Below are 15,297 nucleotides of genomic sequence, written 5' to 3' on the forward strand. Positions count from 1 at the left end.
GATCCACTATAGTTTTTAACTCAATCTGCTACCTCATATGTAAGGCTAAGACTTTGTCATGAATATTTTTAGTAAAAGTCACGGACAGGTCACAGGCAATAAAGAAAAATTCACGGAAACCCTAAAAATATTCACGACAAAATTGGAAGTCACTGGGCAGTTGTGGGGACTGTTCAGAGCTCCAGGGTCCCTCTGCCGCCCACGAGGGTACCCTGCAGCTCCCAGCCGCTGCAGGCTGAAGTCACAGAGGTCTTGGGAAGTCATGGAATCAGTGACTTCCACGACCTCCATGACAAAATCATAGCCTTACTCATGTGAAAACTACACACTGCAGAATTAATTTGAGTTATCTACACTCAAGTTACTTCTTGAGTTAGCCTAGTTTGAGTGAGTGGCCACATTGCAAAACACTCAAGCTGCTGTGTTCACACTAGCACGGCACTCACTCGTGTGGCACTTAAGATTTCTGAGGTCATATTCTGTGGTTCTTTGTGCTGCAGTAACATGAGCTGCTCCATGACTTTCCCAGTGAATTGTGGGAGAACATGTCTTTCCTTTCTGGGTACACAAAGGAATTGTGGGAAATCAGTAGAGGTTGCCATTTGAGTGGAGTTTGCACTCTCCAGAAAGGTAGTGAGAGCAGCTAATGAGTTGAGCTCAATTGAGCTTATACCTCTTAATGGGCCAGACAACTCAACTTAAACACCATCACACTCAAGTTCACTGCAGTGCAGACAAGCCCTGCATTAGAATTGTACCTCAGGTTAGCTAAATTGAATTAGCAATATACCTTTTTTCCCACTGAAGCGAAGGCCTTGGTGTGAAGAAGTTTCTCTTTATTACTGCTTCGACTGGTTGTTACACATGATCTCACTTGCTCTACTCAACAGTTAAGAATTTACCCTGAGTTCATGATTTTTTTTTTTGTAGGTCCTCTTAGTCAACTTCTGTCACATTTTAGTTCCCATCTGTAAGACTTAACTATGTGCTAACAGGCTAATCTAACAAAACAAAACAAACAAAAAACTATAGATGATCTGCACAAGAAGGCAGTGCTCATCAATTGTACATGTAATAGCATTTTGCCCATGAGCCAATACAGCTTGTTTTCATAGTTTGATTTAGAAACTAATGGTCCCATCTACTCTGACTACTTGTAGATCACAGGCTGTTGAGTTTCACCAAGTTACTCGTGTGTGAAACCCTACAAATTTTTTGACTGAACTAAAGCATATCTTCCATAAAGGCCTCCAATCTTGATTTGAAGCCATCAAGAGATGGAGAAATCACCACTTCACATTGTAGTTTGTTCCAATGGTTAATCACTCACTTCAGGTACCAGGCTGAGCTTGTAGGACCTGGCATTTAAAAAAAATTGAGCAAGACTGATCTGGTAATCATTGAGACAATTACAATATGGGTTTTGCTGTAGGAGTAAAAATACACACACAAGGAATAAATGCATACATACATAAGGAATAAATCAATTTCCTGACATTTAAATTCTCAGCAAAACAGTTTTTCACAATGTTCTCTTGTCAGTATCTGTACTAAATAGTGAGTTGGACATGGAATAGGTCATGTGTCTTGTGTAGCTGTGCTATCAAACTGCTGAGCAGTACAGGTCTGTCGCATCAAAGATTTCAGCTTTACGCGGTCGGGGGGTGGGGGGGAGTGCGGGCGATTCCACCAGCATGAGACGTGAATCTGCTGTTCCCACTAAAATATTTTTTGCTTTGGGACTTGACAGCAACAGCATGTCTTTAGGCCTGTGATAAGATTCTCCCCTATAATAACCCTGGAGGGTTGGCCAAAAAAAAAGTTTAAATAGTGCGTATGCCCCGGAGTGAGTGTGAGATGGGAGAAGCAAATCTGCTGTTCCCACTGCAGTACTCAGTCCCCCTGTGCCTCTCATACTGTGCGCATCTTGCCGCGCTGAGTGAGATTCTACTGTACCTGTACTGTTTAAAGATACAGTATGTATTTTTCGTATAACATGGCCCCTAAACGCAAGCCACCTACTTCATCTGGTGCTCAACCGAAGAAACAGCGATCTGTTCCAACGCTGGAGGAAAAACTGGCTGTGTTGGACTTAGATGGTATGTCCATCGCTAACGTGGCGCGTAAATACGGCCGCAACGAATCTAGCATCTGTGCCATCAAGATTCGAGAGAGAGAAATTTGTCAAGCCGTGGCATCAAGTGCTCCAGTAACTGCTAAGGTGACGAGCCAAGTGCGTGATAAGACTTTAGAGAAGACTGAAAAGTCATTAAACTTATGGCTGGAAGACATGAACCGTAAACGTGTGCCTATCAATGGCAACATGTTGCGAGAAAAGGCTCTTAGCATCTATGCGCTGTTCAAACCTCCCACCGAAAAGGGACAGCCTTCTGATAAGAAGGAATTCAAAGCCAGCCACAGTTGGCGTAACGATTTTAGGAACCGCTTCAACCTCAAAAACGTGCAGACTACTGGTGAAGCTGCATCTGCCAAGGAGGAGGCTGCAAAAGCCTACCCCGAACAATTAAAGAAAATCATAGAGGAAAGGGGCTATCTTCCAGAACAAGTTTTTAATGCTGATGAGACTGGGCTTGTCTGGAAAAAAATGCCCACCCGCACTTACATTTCGAAATCAGAAAGACAAGCCCCTGGCTTCAAAGCAGCTAAAGACCGTGTTGCTTTGTGGCAATGCGACTGGGCATTTAATAAAGCCGGGCTTGCTCTACAGGGCTGCAAATGGGAGGGATAGCTCAGTGGTTTGAGCATTGGCCTGCTAAACCCAGGGTTGTGAGTTCAATCCTTGAGGGGGCCACTTAGGGATCTGGGGCAAAAATCAGTATTGGTCCTGCTAGTGAAGGCAGGGGGCTGGACTCTATGACCTTTCAGGGTCCCTTCCAGTTCTATGAGATAGGTATATCTCCATATAAAAATAAATAAATCCCCGTGCCCTAAAAGGCAAGAACAAAAATCTCCTGCCTGTGTTCTGGCAATCAAATAAAAAGGCTTGGGTGACGGCAGCATTATTTCTGGATTGGTTCTACAAGTATTTCATTCTGGAGGTCAAGCAGTATCTTGAAGAGAAAGGACTTGACTTTAAAGTGTTACTGATCGTAGACAATGCTCCTGGCCACCCTGCGGCACTCCGGTTTGCGCATACTGACATTGAAGTCGTCTTTCTCCCCCCCCCAATACCACCTCCATCCTCCAACCTCTCAACCAAGGCGTCATTAGCTGTTTCAAGGCCACGTACACGAGGCTTACATTCTCAGGGATCCTTACCGCTATGGATGATGATCCCAATGTTAATGTGATGGAGTGTTGGAAGTCCTTCAACATTGCGGATTGCATCACTTATATTGAACAGGCGATGGATGCAATCAAGCCTGAAACAGTCAATGCATGTTGGCGAAACCTATGGGACTGTGTGAATGATTTTAAGGGTTTCCCGACCATTGACAAAGAAGTGAAACTCATTTTTCAGGTGGCCAGGCAAGTGAGTGGTGATGGCTTCATCGACATCCTCGAGGAATTAATTGAGGGCCATAGAGAAACACTGACTAAGAGTTAGAGGAACTGATAAAATCGTCTACAGAAGACGAAGATGACGACGAACAGGAAGAGCCAGCAAGTTGGAATCTTCATAAATTTTCTGAAGTGTTCCAACCAGCGAAACACTTGAATGATTTAATTTCTGAATATGATCCTTCTATGGAACGAAGCCTCAAAATCACACGTAGTATTATGGATGATTTGAGACCGTACCAAGAAATGTTTGAGGAGCTCAAGAGACAACAGTGACAGTTGCCAATCACCATGTTTTTAAAGAAAAAACAACCAGCAGCAGAGCCTACACAATCAACCTCTCGAGCTGAACCAGAGCCAACCACTTCGTCTACGACTCGCTCTCCATCACCCAAGCCTGGCGATTCAATGATCGTGTTGTCAGGGGAAGAGGAAGACTAATCATTGGAGTGTGTACAGTACAAGACTAGCAAGAATATCCAGGATGACTGGTGACTGTTCAGGTTTACAGTACTGTACTGTTTTCATTTTTTATTCTTTCATTCTTCCATCTGTTATGTTATTAAAAATACTGTAAAATTATATTTTGCATATGTAGTCTTTATTATATACTGTACTGTACATTGCTGTATAGGATACATAGTACTGTACAGAGTGGTATACACAAAACTGTACTTTATGGGTGATTTAAGGGATTTTCAAGGGTCATTTTGACTATATGCGATTTTCGCTTCACGCGCTGACTGCAGAACGTAACCCCAGCATAAGATGCTACAGACCTGTATTAGGATTTCAGTCAGAAAATGGAAGATTGACAATTTCAGTCCCATTGTGAACTGCTGCTAGGGCAGCAGAGCTGGCTATGGTGAATGGATTGCAAGCTACTAGTTATACTATACTTTGTGAAAGATACTTGCTTAAATATAGTAACAGTAGAAAGTGGGAAGCTTCAAAGGATGTTAGATCAAATTTCAATAAATTGAAACTGTAGTCTTAGTACTAAAATCAGTAGTTTTAAAAGTTAAAATGTATTTGCTAAGTCTTTTCAGATTTGAATTAGGTTGCTCCTTTTAACAGTTATGAGAGAATCTAAAAATCTGAGATAAGGCATTGTCATTTTGAGAGGAATACTTAGAACTATAAAGGAAAGTGAGTTTCTTTTGAATGTGAACAGTGCAAGCATTCTTTTATGCCATGTTTAAGTGTGTAAGAGCACAATGCACCCTTCAAAACTAGTTTGTTTTGAATCCTTAACAGGTTGTTCCTGTCCCTAAACTGAAGATGAAAAATAATCACATTTATAGTAACAATGGTTATGGAGTGACCATCCTTCAGCCTATGGACCAACTCTCTAATACAGGAGGGATACTGGAATTTACTGCATCAGGAGATGCAGAGGAAGATCTGCTTTCCAAACTAATGCATGAATTGAGCCTAGAGATGAGTAGTAACACACTAGATGATATCAAGGGTCTCAGCATAGTTAATAGTTAAACATGCATTTGATGTATGTTTTGGTATATAAAAATTGTTTGATTAAAGCAACAGTACTCCAAGTTGAAGACTGTTAGTCTTAAATGCTTCTTTGAATTAATGTTATGGAAAATGACTAGAGTTGTCCTTACTGTGCTTTGTTAACTTTTAGAGCATCTAACTCTAACACACACCTTCAGTCCTGGGTTACAGTGTGTGTCCTTTGACTTAATAGTCTAAACTGGGAACAGATATTTTTCCTCTCAGCAGGCTAGGAAAGGTCATTTTATAACACTGAACAACAGCCTGTGTCTACAGTAGTCTGATCCTTAGTTTCTCCACTGTTACTACCACTGGTAGAACTGCACTGGCAATAACAGTTGAGCACTAATGTAGAACACCCTTACATAGTCATTATCCAGACCTACTCTGAGTAGGATTAGACAACTCTGGCTAAAATGCGAGTGCTAACTTATTCTCAGTGACCCTTCTATTGTGGTTACTATCAGTAGAGCTGCACGAGAAAGTGTAGATAATGGAAAATCTCTTACCTGGTAATTTTCTTTCTGCTAGCAGTCTCTTCCACAATTCTGCTACATATGGGCTATTTCTCTCCTGGCTGCAGTTTGCAGAGGCATTTCAAAGCTGTGCTAGCTACACCCCCTTCTCCAGTCTACTGCCAGATGATTCATTCAAAAGCTGTGTCAAAACTTGTAGAAAATAATCAGTAACAATAATTCCAATGCCAACCAAATAACTATGTACAGTAAGTCCTTGCTTGGAAGGTAACTATCCAAATAAGATGTTCACCCTCAGCTGACAAGCCATCCAGGGTGGGTAGAATCGTTGGAGATGCTGCTAGCAGACAAAATGATCAGGTAGGAAATTTTCCATTCTGCAGCCCAGCATCTCCCACAATTCTACTACCTATGGGAAAAAGCAAGCAGTGGACAGGAGTAAGGAGGGGTAAGAGAACAAATGAAGAAAAGGAAAAACATTTTCAGGATTGCTCAAAAAGCAAGGTTATTACTGGATTACAGTCTGTAGCACCCTCTTGCCAAAGGAAGCCTCTTCAGAAGATTCTCTATAGTGTCTAATAAATGTTAGCCCTTCTCCATGTCGCTATTCTGCAGACCCCTGTGGTGGAAGCACATGCTCTTTTGGCCCAAGAGGTTGCATAGGGTCTTGTGGAATAGGCCTCAATTCCTTCTGGACCTGCACACATATGCCTTGTATGTCTGCACAATACATAGTCTGATCTATCTGACCAGGGATAGCTTGGATACCCTAAGGCCCTGGCATACTGGGTGAAAAGAAGCCAACAGAGAGCCTGATCTCCTTATGGATTCTGTACACTTGATATAAATCTTTAGTGCTCATCTGACATACAAGGTGTGCCATAGCTTCCCAGTCAGTGGCTGTGGCTTTGGACAGGATGAAGGGAGGACAGTCTCCTATGAGACATGGAAAGGCAAATTCTCCTTATGCAAGAACATTTTTGAAATTCTTAGCACCACCCTTACCATCATGGAACACATAATAAGGTTCATGCATAGATGAGTTCCAGAACTAGCAGCCATATCTGGTGGTTTTGATGGCAACTAGAAAACAGGTTTTGATGGAGAGGTAACATGGTGATACAGCTATGTCCAAGGCTCAAAGGGATGGATGGTTAGGGCTTTCAATACCAGTGCTAGGCCCCACTTCAGGAAAATCAGTTTGACGGCTGATCTGGCCAGTGAAAATACTATGAGGAACCTGGATACCTGAGGCTTATTGGCCAGGGAGCCAGAGGATAGTGTAAACCAGTACACTATGAAGGGCTGACACCTAGCAAGCTGCGGTGCTTGGCATGAACTCTTATCCTCTCCTTTCTGAAGAAATTCCAAATTAACTGGAGTCCCACGATCTTTTACTCTGTGCTCTTGACACCAACTGCTGAATTTGGTCTAGCTGGAGAAATAGGATTTTAGTGTGGAACCCCTCATAGAAGACAGCAGAATCCCCATCACTTTGGAAGATATGCCATGTGTGGCTAACACATCCCTTTTAACAGCCAGGTTGTCACATAAAGATGAGCTGCATCCAGATGGAGAAATGGTCCTTGATAAAGGATGTCTGAGTTCACCAGTAGCTGCAATGGTGGTTTCAGCTTTAGATCTATCATGTCAGAGAACCAGGGTCTCTATGCCCAGTGTAGAGTTAACATCACCCTTGCTTTTTCTCGCCGCATCTTTTGGCTCATTTTCCCTATGAGAAAGAAGGGCGAGAACGTGCATAGTCAGCCTTGAGGCCATCCGTTTGACAGAGCATCTGTTCCCATAGACTTGAATCTGCTTCCCTCGTGAAGTATTTCGGCCACTTTGCATTCTTGTGATTGGCAAGCCGGTCAGCTGAAGGGAACCGATCATCTGTGTGATCAGATTGAAGATAATTCTGGGTTGTTGAGATTGTAATGGCTGAGCTAGTTTGCCTTTTGGTTCAGTTCCTCTTTTATGTGGATTATTTTTATGTAACAGAGAATCTTTTCTGCCCCCACTTTTATCTCCATCACTTCTACATGTAGAGCAACGCTGCTTCTCCCTCCTTAGTTGTTTATGTATGCAACCATTGTCATTCTGTCTGACTCACCATGATGTAGTTGCCTTCCACGTGGCTCTGGAATCTCAGAACAGCTGGTTTGACCCACTGAGCTCCAAGAAATTGATGCTAGGATTCCTTTCCCTGAGCTCCATATGTACTCCCCATCAGTCTAGGCTGGCATTGGTAAGAATCTGAGTGTCTGGAAGGCATATGGAGACTGCTCTGTGGAACTTGTCCGGGACTGCTCATCTCAGGGAGGAAATCTGGTTTCGGACTAGTACCTGATTTTGTATGCGCTCTGGGGATTGGTCTCATACTTTCAGAAGAAAGGCCATGGAGGCACCTGATGTGTGACCTTGCCCTGGGGAGATTCCGGTGCATGAGACCGGGAAGCTCAGTAGCTGAATCCGCACAGCTATGGTTGGGCTCATGCACTGGTCCATCATGGATATCAGATCCTGAATCTTCTGGAATCTGTTGAGTGATGGTTGACAGATCAGTGTCGCTAACGTGTTTCTCCACATCCAGATGAATAATCCTTGTCAACAGAATCCAGGAACTTTTCTTTGTGTTTATCACAAATCCGTGTGCTTGCAGAAGATTCAAAGTCTGGATCGTGGCACTACGTGCTGTGGGACAGGGCTCGTCCAGAAAGGGATACAGGTGAATACTCTGGGATCTGAGTCTGCCCATGATCACTGCCAGCATCTTCATAAATCCCTGGGGACCAAGAGACCAAATGGCAGTGTTCCGTACTGGTAGTGATCTGTGCCATTAAGCAAATCTTAAAAGCCTGTGGTGGAATGTGGAGGTTGAGTCTGCGAAATCCACTGAGGTTAGGAAGTAGCCTTGAGACAGGGATGTCACTATCAAAGCTAGGGACTCCATCCAGAATTTTCTTCATCTCTTTTTGAAGAGGTTGAGTATGGCCCTGACTCCTCCAGTGCACTTCTGAACAATGAAGGAGGAGGAGTAAAACCTTGAGAAGTGTTTTTCTGGGGGAATGTCCATCACTCCTATGTCCAGATGGGAAATCTCATTTCAGACCTGTTAACGCTTTGTGGGGTCACTGGTTATGGGAGACTGGATGAAGAAGTGAGGGGGCAGGGCCCTTAGCATGAGGAAGTATCCCTGGTGCACCCTCTCTCACATCTACTTGTGTGGTAAAAGCAAGAAATTCATCTGGAAATTGAGAATTTCTGCCTCTAAACTGAGGTCTAGGTGGAGGCACACTCATTCATTGTCATAATGAACTCATGGAGGTCATGGAAGCCACCCTTAGGTTTTCTGATCACTTCTCAGTTCCAAGGTTCTCTCTTAACATGTGTTATCATTCCTCTGGAACCTATGGGAGGAAGGTGGAAAAAAGGAGTGTGTCTGATAGTAGCTTTGTAGTCTGTTCTTTGAGCACTAATTGGAGAGGGCAGGGACTGACTTTTGTCTAATTTTTCTCCCAGGGGAGGTCCTGTGAATTCAGAGGAGCACAGGATTTGTTTGGAGTGAGTATCTACCTTACAGGGATGAAGCCATGCGTCTCTTGGCTGCTGAGCTGGATGCCATGGTACGGGCAGAAAAATCTTATAGCATCCATTGAAGCATCTGCTACCAATGCTGTTTGGGAGATTTTCTTGAGTATAAAGTCCAGTTGGTCTCTGCCCTTAAGGGCTTTAAAGTCCTTTAGCTATGACATTGTGACTCAAGCAAAGCCTGTGGCTGCCAGAGATGCTCTGAGGAGGCATCAGAATCCCTTCTAAGGATGGCCTTCCACCTTGCTGTCCACTGGATCCTTGGGGAAGAAGTCCCCTTCAGTTGGAATAATCATATCTTTTGGTAGAGGTGCTATAGCAGCATCAACCTTAAGTACATCAGAGAGCATTCTACAAGCGGAAAGCGCCAAAGAATCAGAACCTCCTGTTAGTGTGTTTACCCTTTTCAAGAGAGACCCATTCCTCCCCGATTATTTCTTCAAAAGGTGAGTGCGGTGGAATCACTGTCTAAGGAGAAAATTTGGAAGGGAGGTATTTACTCTGAGGCTTACCTTAGAGGGCCTGCTTAGGTTGGATCTGGACTGTGGATTCCACTTTTTTGAACGTGGTTTCAAAGTTCAGGACTTAGCCCCTGGGCCAGCTGAATGAAATCCGCAGCCTTAGGTCTCCCTGTTCAGCTCTTTCTGGCCAGTTGGGCATTTCTGGAATGAAATCACAGCTGCTTGAAAGGATAGGAGTCTCAACATGCCTGTCCAACTCCAAACTCTGTGCCTAGTCACACTACGGTCAGGTGGCTGAGAACAGGCAGGGCATAATTTGCTCTCTGTAGAGCCTTTTAGGCTTAGCCACCGCGGTGCTTGTGCAGCTGCTCTGCTATCCCTGAAAGGAGGAAGAAGAGCTCAGCAGAGAGGCACTGCAGTGGAGACTCTGTGTGGCTTCAGCCACCTGCTTCTAAATACTTGGTCCAAGAGGAGGAGAAAACAAAGGCTGCTACTTATTAATGCCCCAAAATGAAAAAAAAAATATAAAAGGCAACGTTAGGAGCAGAGAGAACCATGACTGATTGCTGGGTGGAGGCAATATCTTGCCCTCAGGTCAAGAAAGGGAATGTGTCTAGCACAGGCTATGATACAGCTTTTAATTGCCTCTGAAACCAGTAGATAGGAGTGGGAGAATAGCCTATAAGTAGCAGAATTGTGGGAGACACTGGGCTGCAGAAAGCTGTACTATATAGGATTTTCCCCATTATATACATTTATATTTTCTTAGTGTAAGACAACTAATTTAAATTTAGTTTTCATTGCCTGTAGTTTGAGTCCACAATAGGTTACAGCATCAATGGTGGTTCACAAGAGATCAGCCCACTGCCTTCTCCCACCTTGCTAAAACAGGAGTAAGAACTTCCCAATACTATTAATAAGAGAAACCTTGAGGGAATTCTTAGCAGTATTCATATATCACTTAACAAGCTCAGTAGCTGAGAGGATAGAAGTTGTGCAATATATCTGTTTTAGTTTAAAGTTGTTTTGTTTGTTTTATATACACATCTAATTACAAAATACAGTTTTCTGCATATTTGTTTCAGTGTACATGTGCAATAATTTAGTTCAATAGGCTATATTACACCTTATACTAAGATTAAGGAAATCAAAAATAGGGAGAAAAAGGAGCACCATACAGTAAACTAGAGGAAAAAATAGGAGTGGATAGCTCAGATAGTTGGTAATGGAATAAAGTCTTTAAGCAATACATTACCAGTTTACATCCAGCCCAGGTTGGTAATTACTGAACTATACTGCTGTCTAATGATTTCTGTGGCTTATGGGAGGGGCTGTTTCTTTTAGAATTAAACCCCTAAAATCAGGGGTGCTGGGGGCAAGGGGAAGGTTGTAACACTCAAGTTCTGTCCATAGCTCTTCATCTGAGACAGCACCTGATTACAAGCATGATGTATCACATTCTCTGGCCTTGGCTCTATTTATTAGCATCCAAAACACACCTAGGAGTTCTGCTGGATTCCCTGTGCTTGCCCCTCCGAGTTAGTTTGGCTCCCCCTTGCAGCAGGTCAGATACATACTGGACTCTCAGGTCCTTTGTCCTTACTCATGGTGCCAAAATGCTGCCACTCCTAGTAGAATGGGCAGATAACAGAAATCCTCTCTCATCATACAAGTTATTTCACTGCTTACCTGTCAACATTGTAAGTTAATATCTGTTTAGATGAATGGGGTTTTTCATACTTCCGAGTTAATTTCAGCGTCGGCAAACATCTCTACATCAACCTCAAACACTTCCCTTGGAGGTTCCTGTATCTGAGCCAGAGAAACCTAGCCCATGTTATTACCTCACTAGGCACAGTTCTCTATAGAGCAAGGCAGCACATACTAGTAGCCAACCAGTGGACAACCTAAATTGCTGTAAATCTGCAGTAAAAGGGGACAGTGTCATCTGGCACTGCAGCAGGGCCTATTTGCAGAGTGCATTCTAAAGCAAAGGAAGAGATTCCCCTCACATCAGCTGTTCAAGTTATCGACTAAAAGGTGTAGCCAATTGTTTGACTACACTCAAGGATCATTCTTAAAAGTGTTCAAGACCAAATAATCCAATTTAGCTAAATATATGGTCTAAAGACAAAGCAGTACAATAAAAGGAGACATGCATACCTTCCTGGGAAGCAAATGCTTGCAGCTATATGCTTCAAAGATATGCATTTCAGCTGGTAGTAATGATTTTACAAGTTACAACTCTTTACACATCACTTTAAAGTTTAACCCACTAGTTTGTGCCAGCTTTGTCCTTGGTATCTCCCTGTACTTTCCCATATTTTGTTTTGAATATTACACTCCATGTGTTGATGAGCCATGAAAGTAAATCCTAACTGAACTTGATACAAAGCATTCATGCATCTTTGCTTTGCCATGTTTCCTATTTTTCTAATTGTAAAGCCGATTTCAGCTTTGACAAATGTAGTAGGATATTTGACATGGGTGAACAGAATTGGGGGGAGAGCACAATACTTAATGTAGCTTCCCAACACATATATAATCGGGTTCATTATATTAATATTGTGCTCATAATATCTATTAATGTAGTGTATTCTACACCTCACTGCGTATTGGCTAACAAAGTCCTAGGATTTCAAACCTCTTCTTCTGTCCATTCAGTGCAATCATGGTCTGAAGCAGCAACGACTAGTAACCCTTGCAATTCTGAAGAATTGTTGCTATCTGTCCCACATGCTCTTTTACACCCTGGAGACAATAAAGACGTTTCTCCCAAATTTCTCATACCTCCTATAGACAAATGCTAAACCTAAAAGGAAACAGCCATGCTCAAGTCCAGAATCCAAACATCATACAGAGACAAAACATGTTACGTCTTGTGAACAGAACACTTTATTAAGAACAAAGTATACAGACTGTGGTACTCTGTAGTAAGGACTCTATTTTACATAATATCACCAGTAGTCCTAAACAATTTGTTTCAAGCTACTGTGAACAAGTAGAATGACAAACAGACTTCTGTATTAGTAACAAAGAAATTCCAGAAGGAAACATGCACATTTTTGTAGAGTACAAGAAAGACTTCAATGGATTTCAATAACCACCACGCCCCCTTCCTTGGCCCCCATACCCACCTCCATAATTACCTCTATTCCCACCACCTTGGTACCCTCTATATCCCCCACCCGAGCCTCGATACCCTCCCCCAGACCCTCTATATCCCCCCCCACCTCTATAACCTCCCCCAGAACCACCTTGGTATCCTCTTCCTCCAGAGCCACCTTGGTACGAGTTATAGCCTCCACCCCCATAGCCTCCACCTCTATAGCCAGAGCCACGCTGGTTAACTCCCCGTCCTCTGAATCCACCTCCATTGTCATATCGAGCCATTTTGGGTGGACGAGGACCATCTCCAAACCTAGGAAAGAAAAGTTTTAAGAAAAAATTAATTTAACACCCACAACTTTATAGGATTCAATATTTTCATCACCATCAGAGTGGAGAGTTCCAAAAACATAAAAACTCCCACTTCTTTTATGCAGCAGAGCAGTATGCTCAAATCCCACACCCAATTTAGACATTTGCTCCCTGTAAAGCTTCATTAAAGAGCAGCCCGGAGTGATCTCATCTGGTCCAGGACCACACCCATTCTGAAAAAATTCTAAAGCGGAGATAAAATTGTCCACTGATGTAGACTTTGTCAAAAATCACCACTCATAGGTAGGGGTGGCAGTTTTCAGCTTATGTGGGAAGTGCTGGGCTCTCTATTTTGCCCCTCATAGGTATGTTTAAGAAAAAATAGAAGTTGGTCCCTCATTTTGATCAGTTACCTATACTCCATACAGTTGAGTCTCCCCCACTTTTATTAAATTATTTACATCAGAAATAAGGAATGAAACAGGTTATTAGAGGCAGGGCTGCCTGACATGTCCTACTATAAGACTCTGTTTTCAATTGTTTTATAACTTTGCCAAAGTCCCATTATGGGGCTGAAGTTTTCCATGCCAGCCACTTGCCTCAGGCTGAATTTCAACCAAAGTGGTTCAGCCGTTTCCGTTTGAGGCTACTGCTAACAATGGTCCAATGATACACAGAAAGCACAGTTTCTGTTCTGCTTATATAACAGCAGAATAACGAACATTAAAGTCTCTGAAGTCATTAACATTTAGCCCTGTAAATTCACCCAGCATTTGAGAAAATAATGGGAAACAGCCTGCAGGAGAAGGAAGAGCGGACTGGAAATAGGATGTGCTTGACATAGTTAGGGAAGGGGTGGGGTGGAGGGGAAAGAGAGTCAGCCTGTTCCTTAAAGCAGAAAGGATACTGAAACAGGAACTCCCCCCCCATGCAGCCCTTCAGCAGCTGTACTAGGACTGATACTGAAGCAGAGAAAAGATTCTTTGTTAGAACTTTCATGTGTATACATCACAGAGCTCTACAGCTCCCTTTCCCCATACACAGCCATGTTTACCAGTGGTATGGAAAAGCACAAATAGGTATTGTATTATGAGAAGTGGTGAGACTCGTGTGGACTGAGACCAACTATTTTCAGATATTTTTGTAAAAACTGCAAAAGTGGTTCTTGCTGTCTAATGGTTTGCTGTGCTGAGCAACACAGGTACAGTTTATAGTGGTTTATGAGCCTGGAGAACTTTTGATTTCTATTATTCTTTATACAGACTGGATGAGGAGCTTCAGCACCCATACTCTACAAGAGAAATCCCAACCCTGATGTGTGCTTTGCCCACACTGAATCTGACTAATGTTAGAGTAGTGTTTTCTGCTCTTAGGCAGCCATTAGGACCAAGGGCGAATCCTAGCATCACACAGTACGATTAGACAAGCACTCAAGAAATGATGCACTGATCTCTTCAGGAAGAGTATTTGTGGTAGAATGGAGAAGTCAAACACTATCAACCAAATACATTTCTCTCCTTGCCTGCAGTTCAACCATTACTATATCTCCAGAGATTTGGGAAAAGTCATCTTTACATCTTAAATCTGTTTTGTATAATGAGCAACACAAATTGATGTGAAGGGTATGAAATTGCAGGCAATCTAAATATCCTTGAGTAGGTGGAAATCACACATGCTCAGAGTATGTAAAATTCAGTAGACAAGTTAATGCCCACCACTGCAAATCCAAATCAACTCTACAGCTGCCAGAATGTTCAAGCCATATGATGTACACACCAGGGTACCATGGCCTCTTGGATTACAACTACAGGTCTGTCACATATTACGCGCATTTAACATGCGCGATTTCAGCTTTACGCAGTCGGCAAAAACAAAAAAAAAAAGAAAAATAACAATTTTAATACTGTACCTGTAGTGCGGGCAATTCCGCCCGCCATTACACTCAATGTAATTTTGACGATATGCGATTTTCGCTTTACGCGTTGACTGCGGAACGTAACCCCAGTGTAAGATGCGACAGACCTGTACCATATTCTGAATTTGACAGTAGGGTTAAATTGAAATTAACTTGTTCAAACACTTCATACCAAGATCAGTCTTCTGGTGTGAAGTTTATTGCAGGCCAGTGAAACGGTTACTCTCTGCAGAGTAACCATCTGTGCGTACCAAGTTGCTATAGTTTAACCATACTCTCCCAGGTTTTTGAAAGATTTCTACTTCAGGGCCTAACGGTTATGTTATTTCAGTTTCCTGAAACTACTATGCATCATTTTTTATAATTCTGCTAGTAATGGGAGGGTGACATACGTGGC

The 15,297-nt window shown here is 42.7% G+C and overlaps 2 protein-coding genes across 2 annotated transcripts in view; one reads left to right on the plus strand and one right to left on the minus strand.

The window, feature by feature from the left end:
• The window catches only part of SHCBP1L (SHC binding and spindle associated 1 like), a 51,163-nt gene extending 46,147 nt beyond the window's left edge, over positions 1–5,016 (plus strand). Inside the window, 1 exon segment of the mRNA XM_065410059.1 lies at positions 4,780–5,016. Within this exon segment, the coding sequence (XP_065266131.1) occupies positions 4,780–5,016 (237 nt within the window).
• Positions 5,017–12,447: 7,431 nt separating this feature from the next.
• Positions 12,448–15,297, minus strand: part of DHX9 (DExH-box helicase 9) — a 42,662-nt gene continuing 39,812 nt past the window's right edge. The window contains exon 28 of the mRNA XM_065409092.1: positions 12,448–12,986. Coding sequence (XP_065265164.1) covers positions 12,662–12,986 — 325 coding nt within the window. The 3' untranslated portion in view covers positions 12,448–12,661. The remainder of the gene's footprint in view (positions 12,987–15,297) is intronic.

Source organism: Emys orbicularis, chromosome 8 (genome assembly GCF_028017835.1).
Source record: "Emys orbicularis isolate rEmyOrb1 chromosome 8, rEmyOrb1.hap1, whole genome shotgun sequence".
In the NCBI taxonomy this organism is placed as follows: Eukaryota; Metazoa; Chordata; order Testudines; family Emydidae; genus Emys; species Emys orbicularis.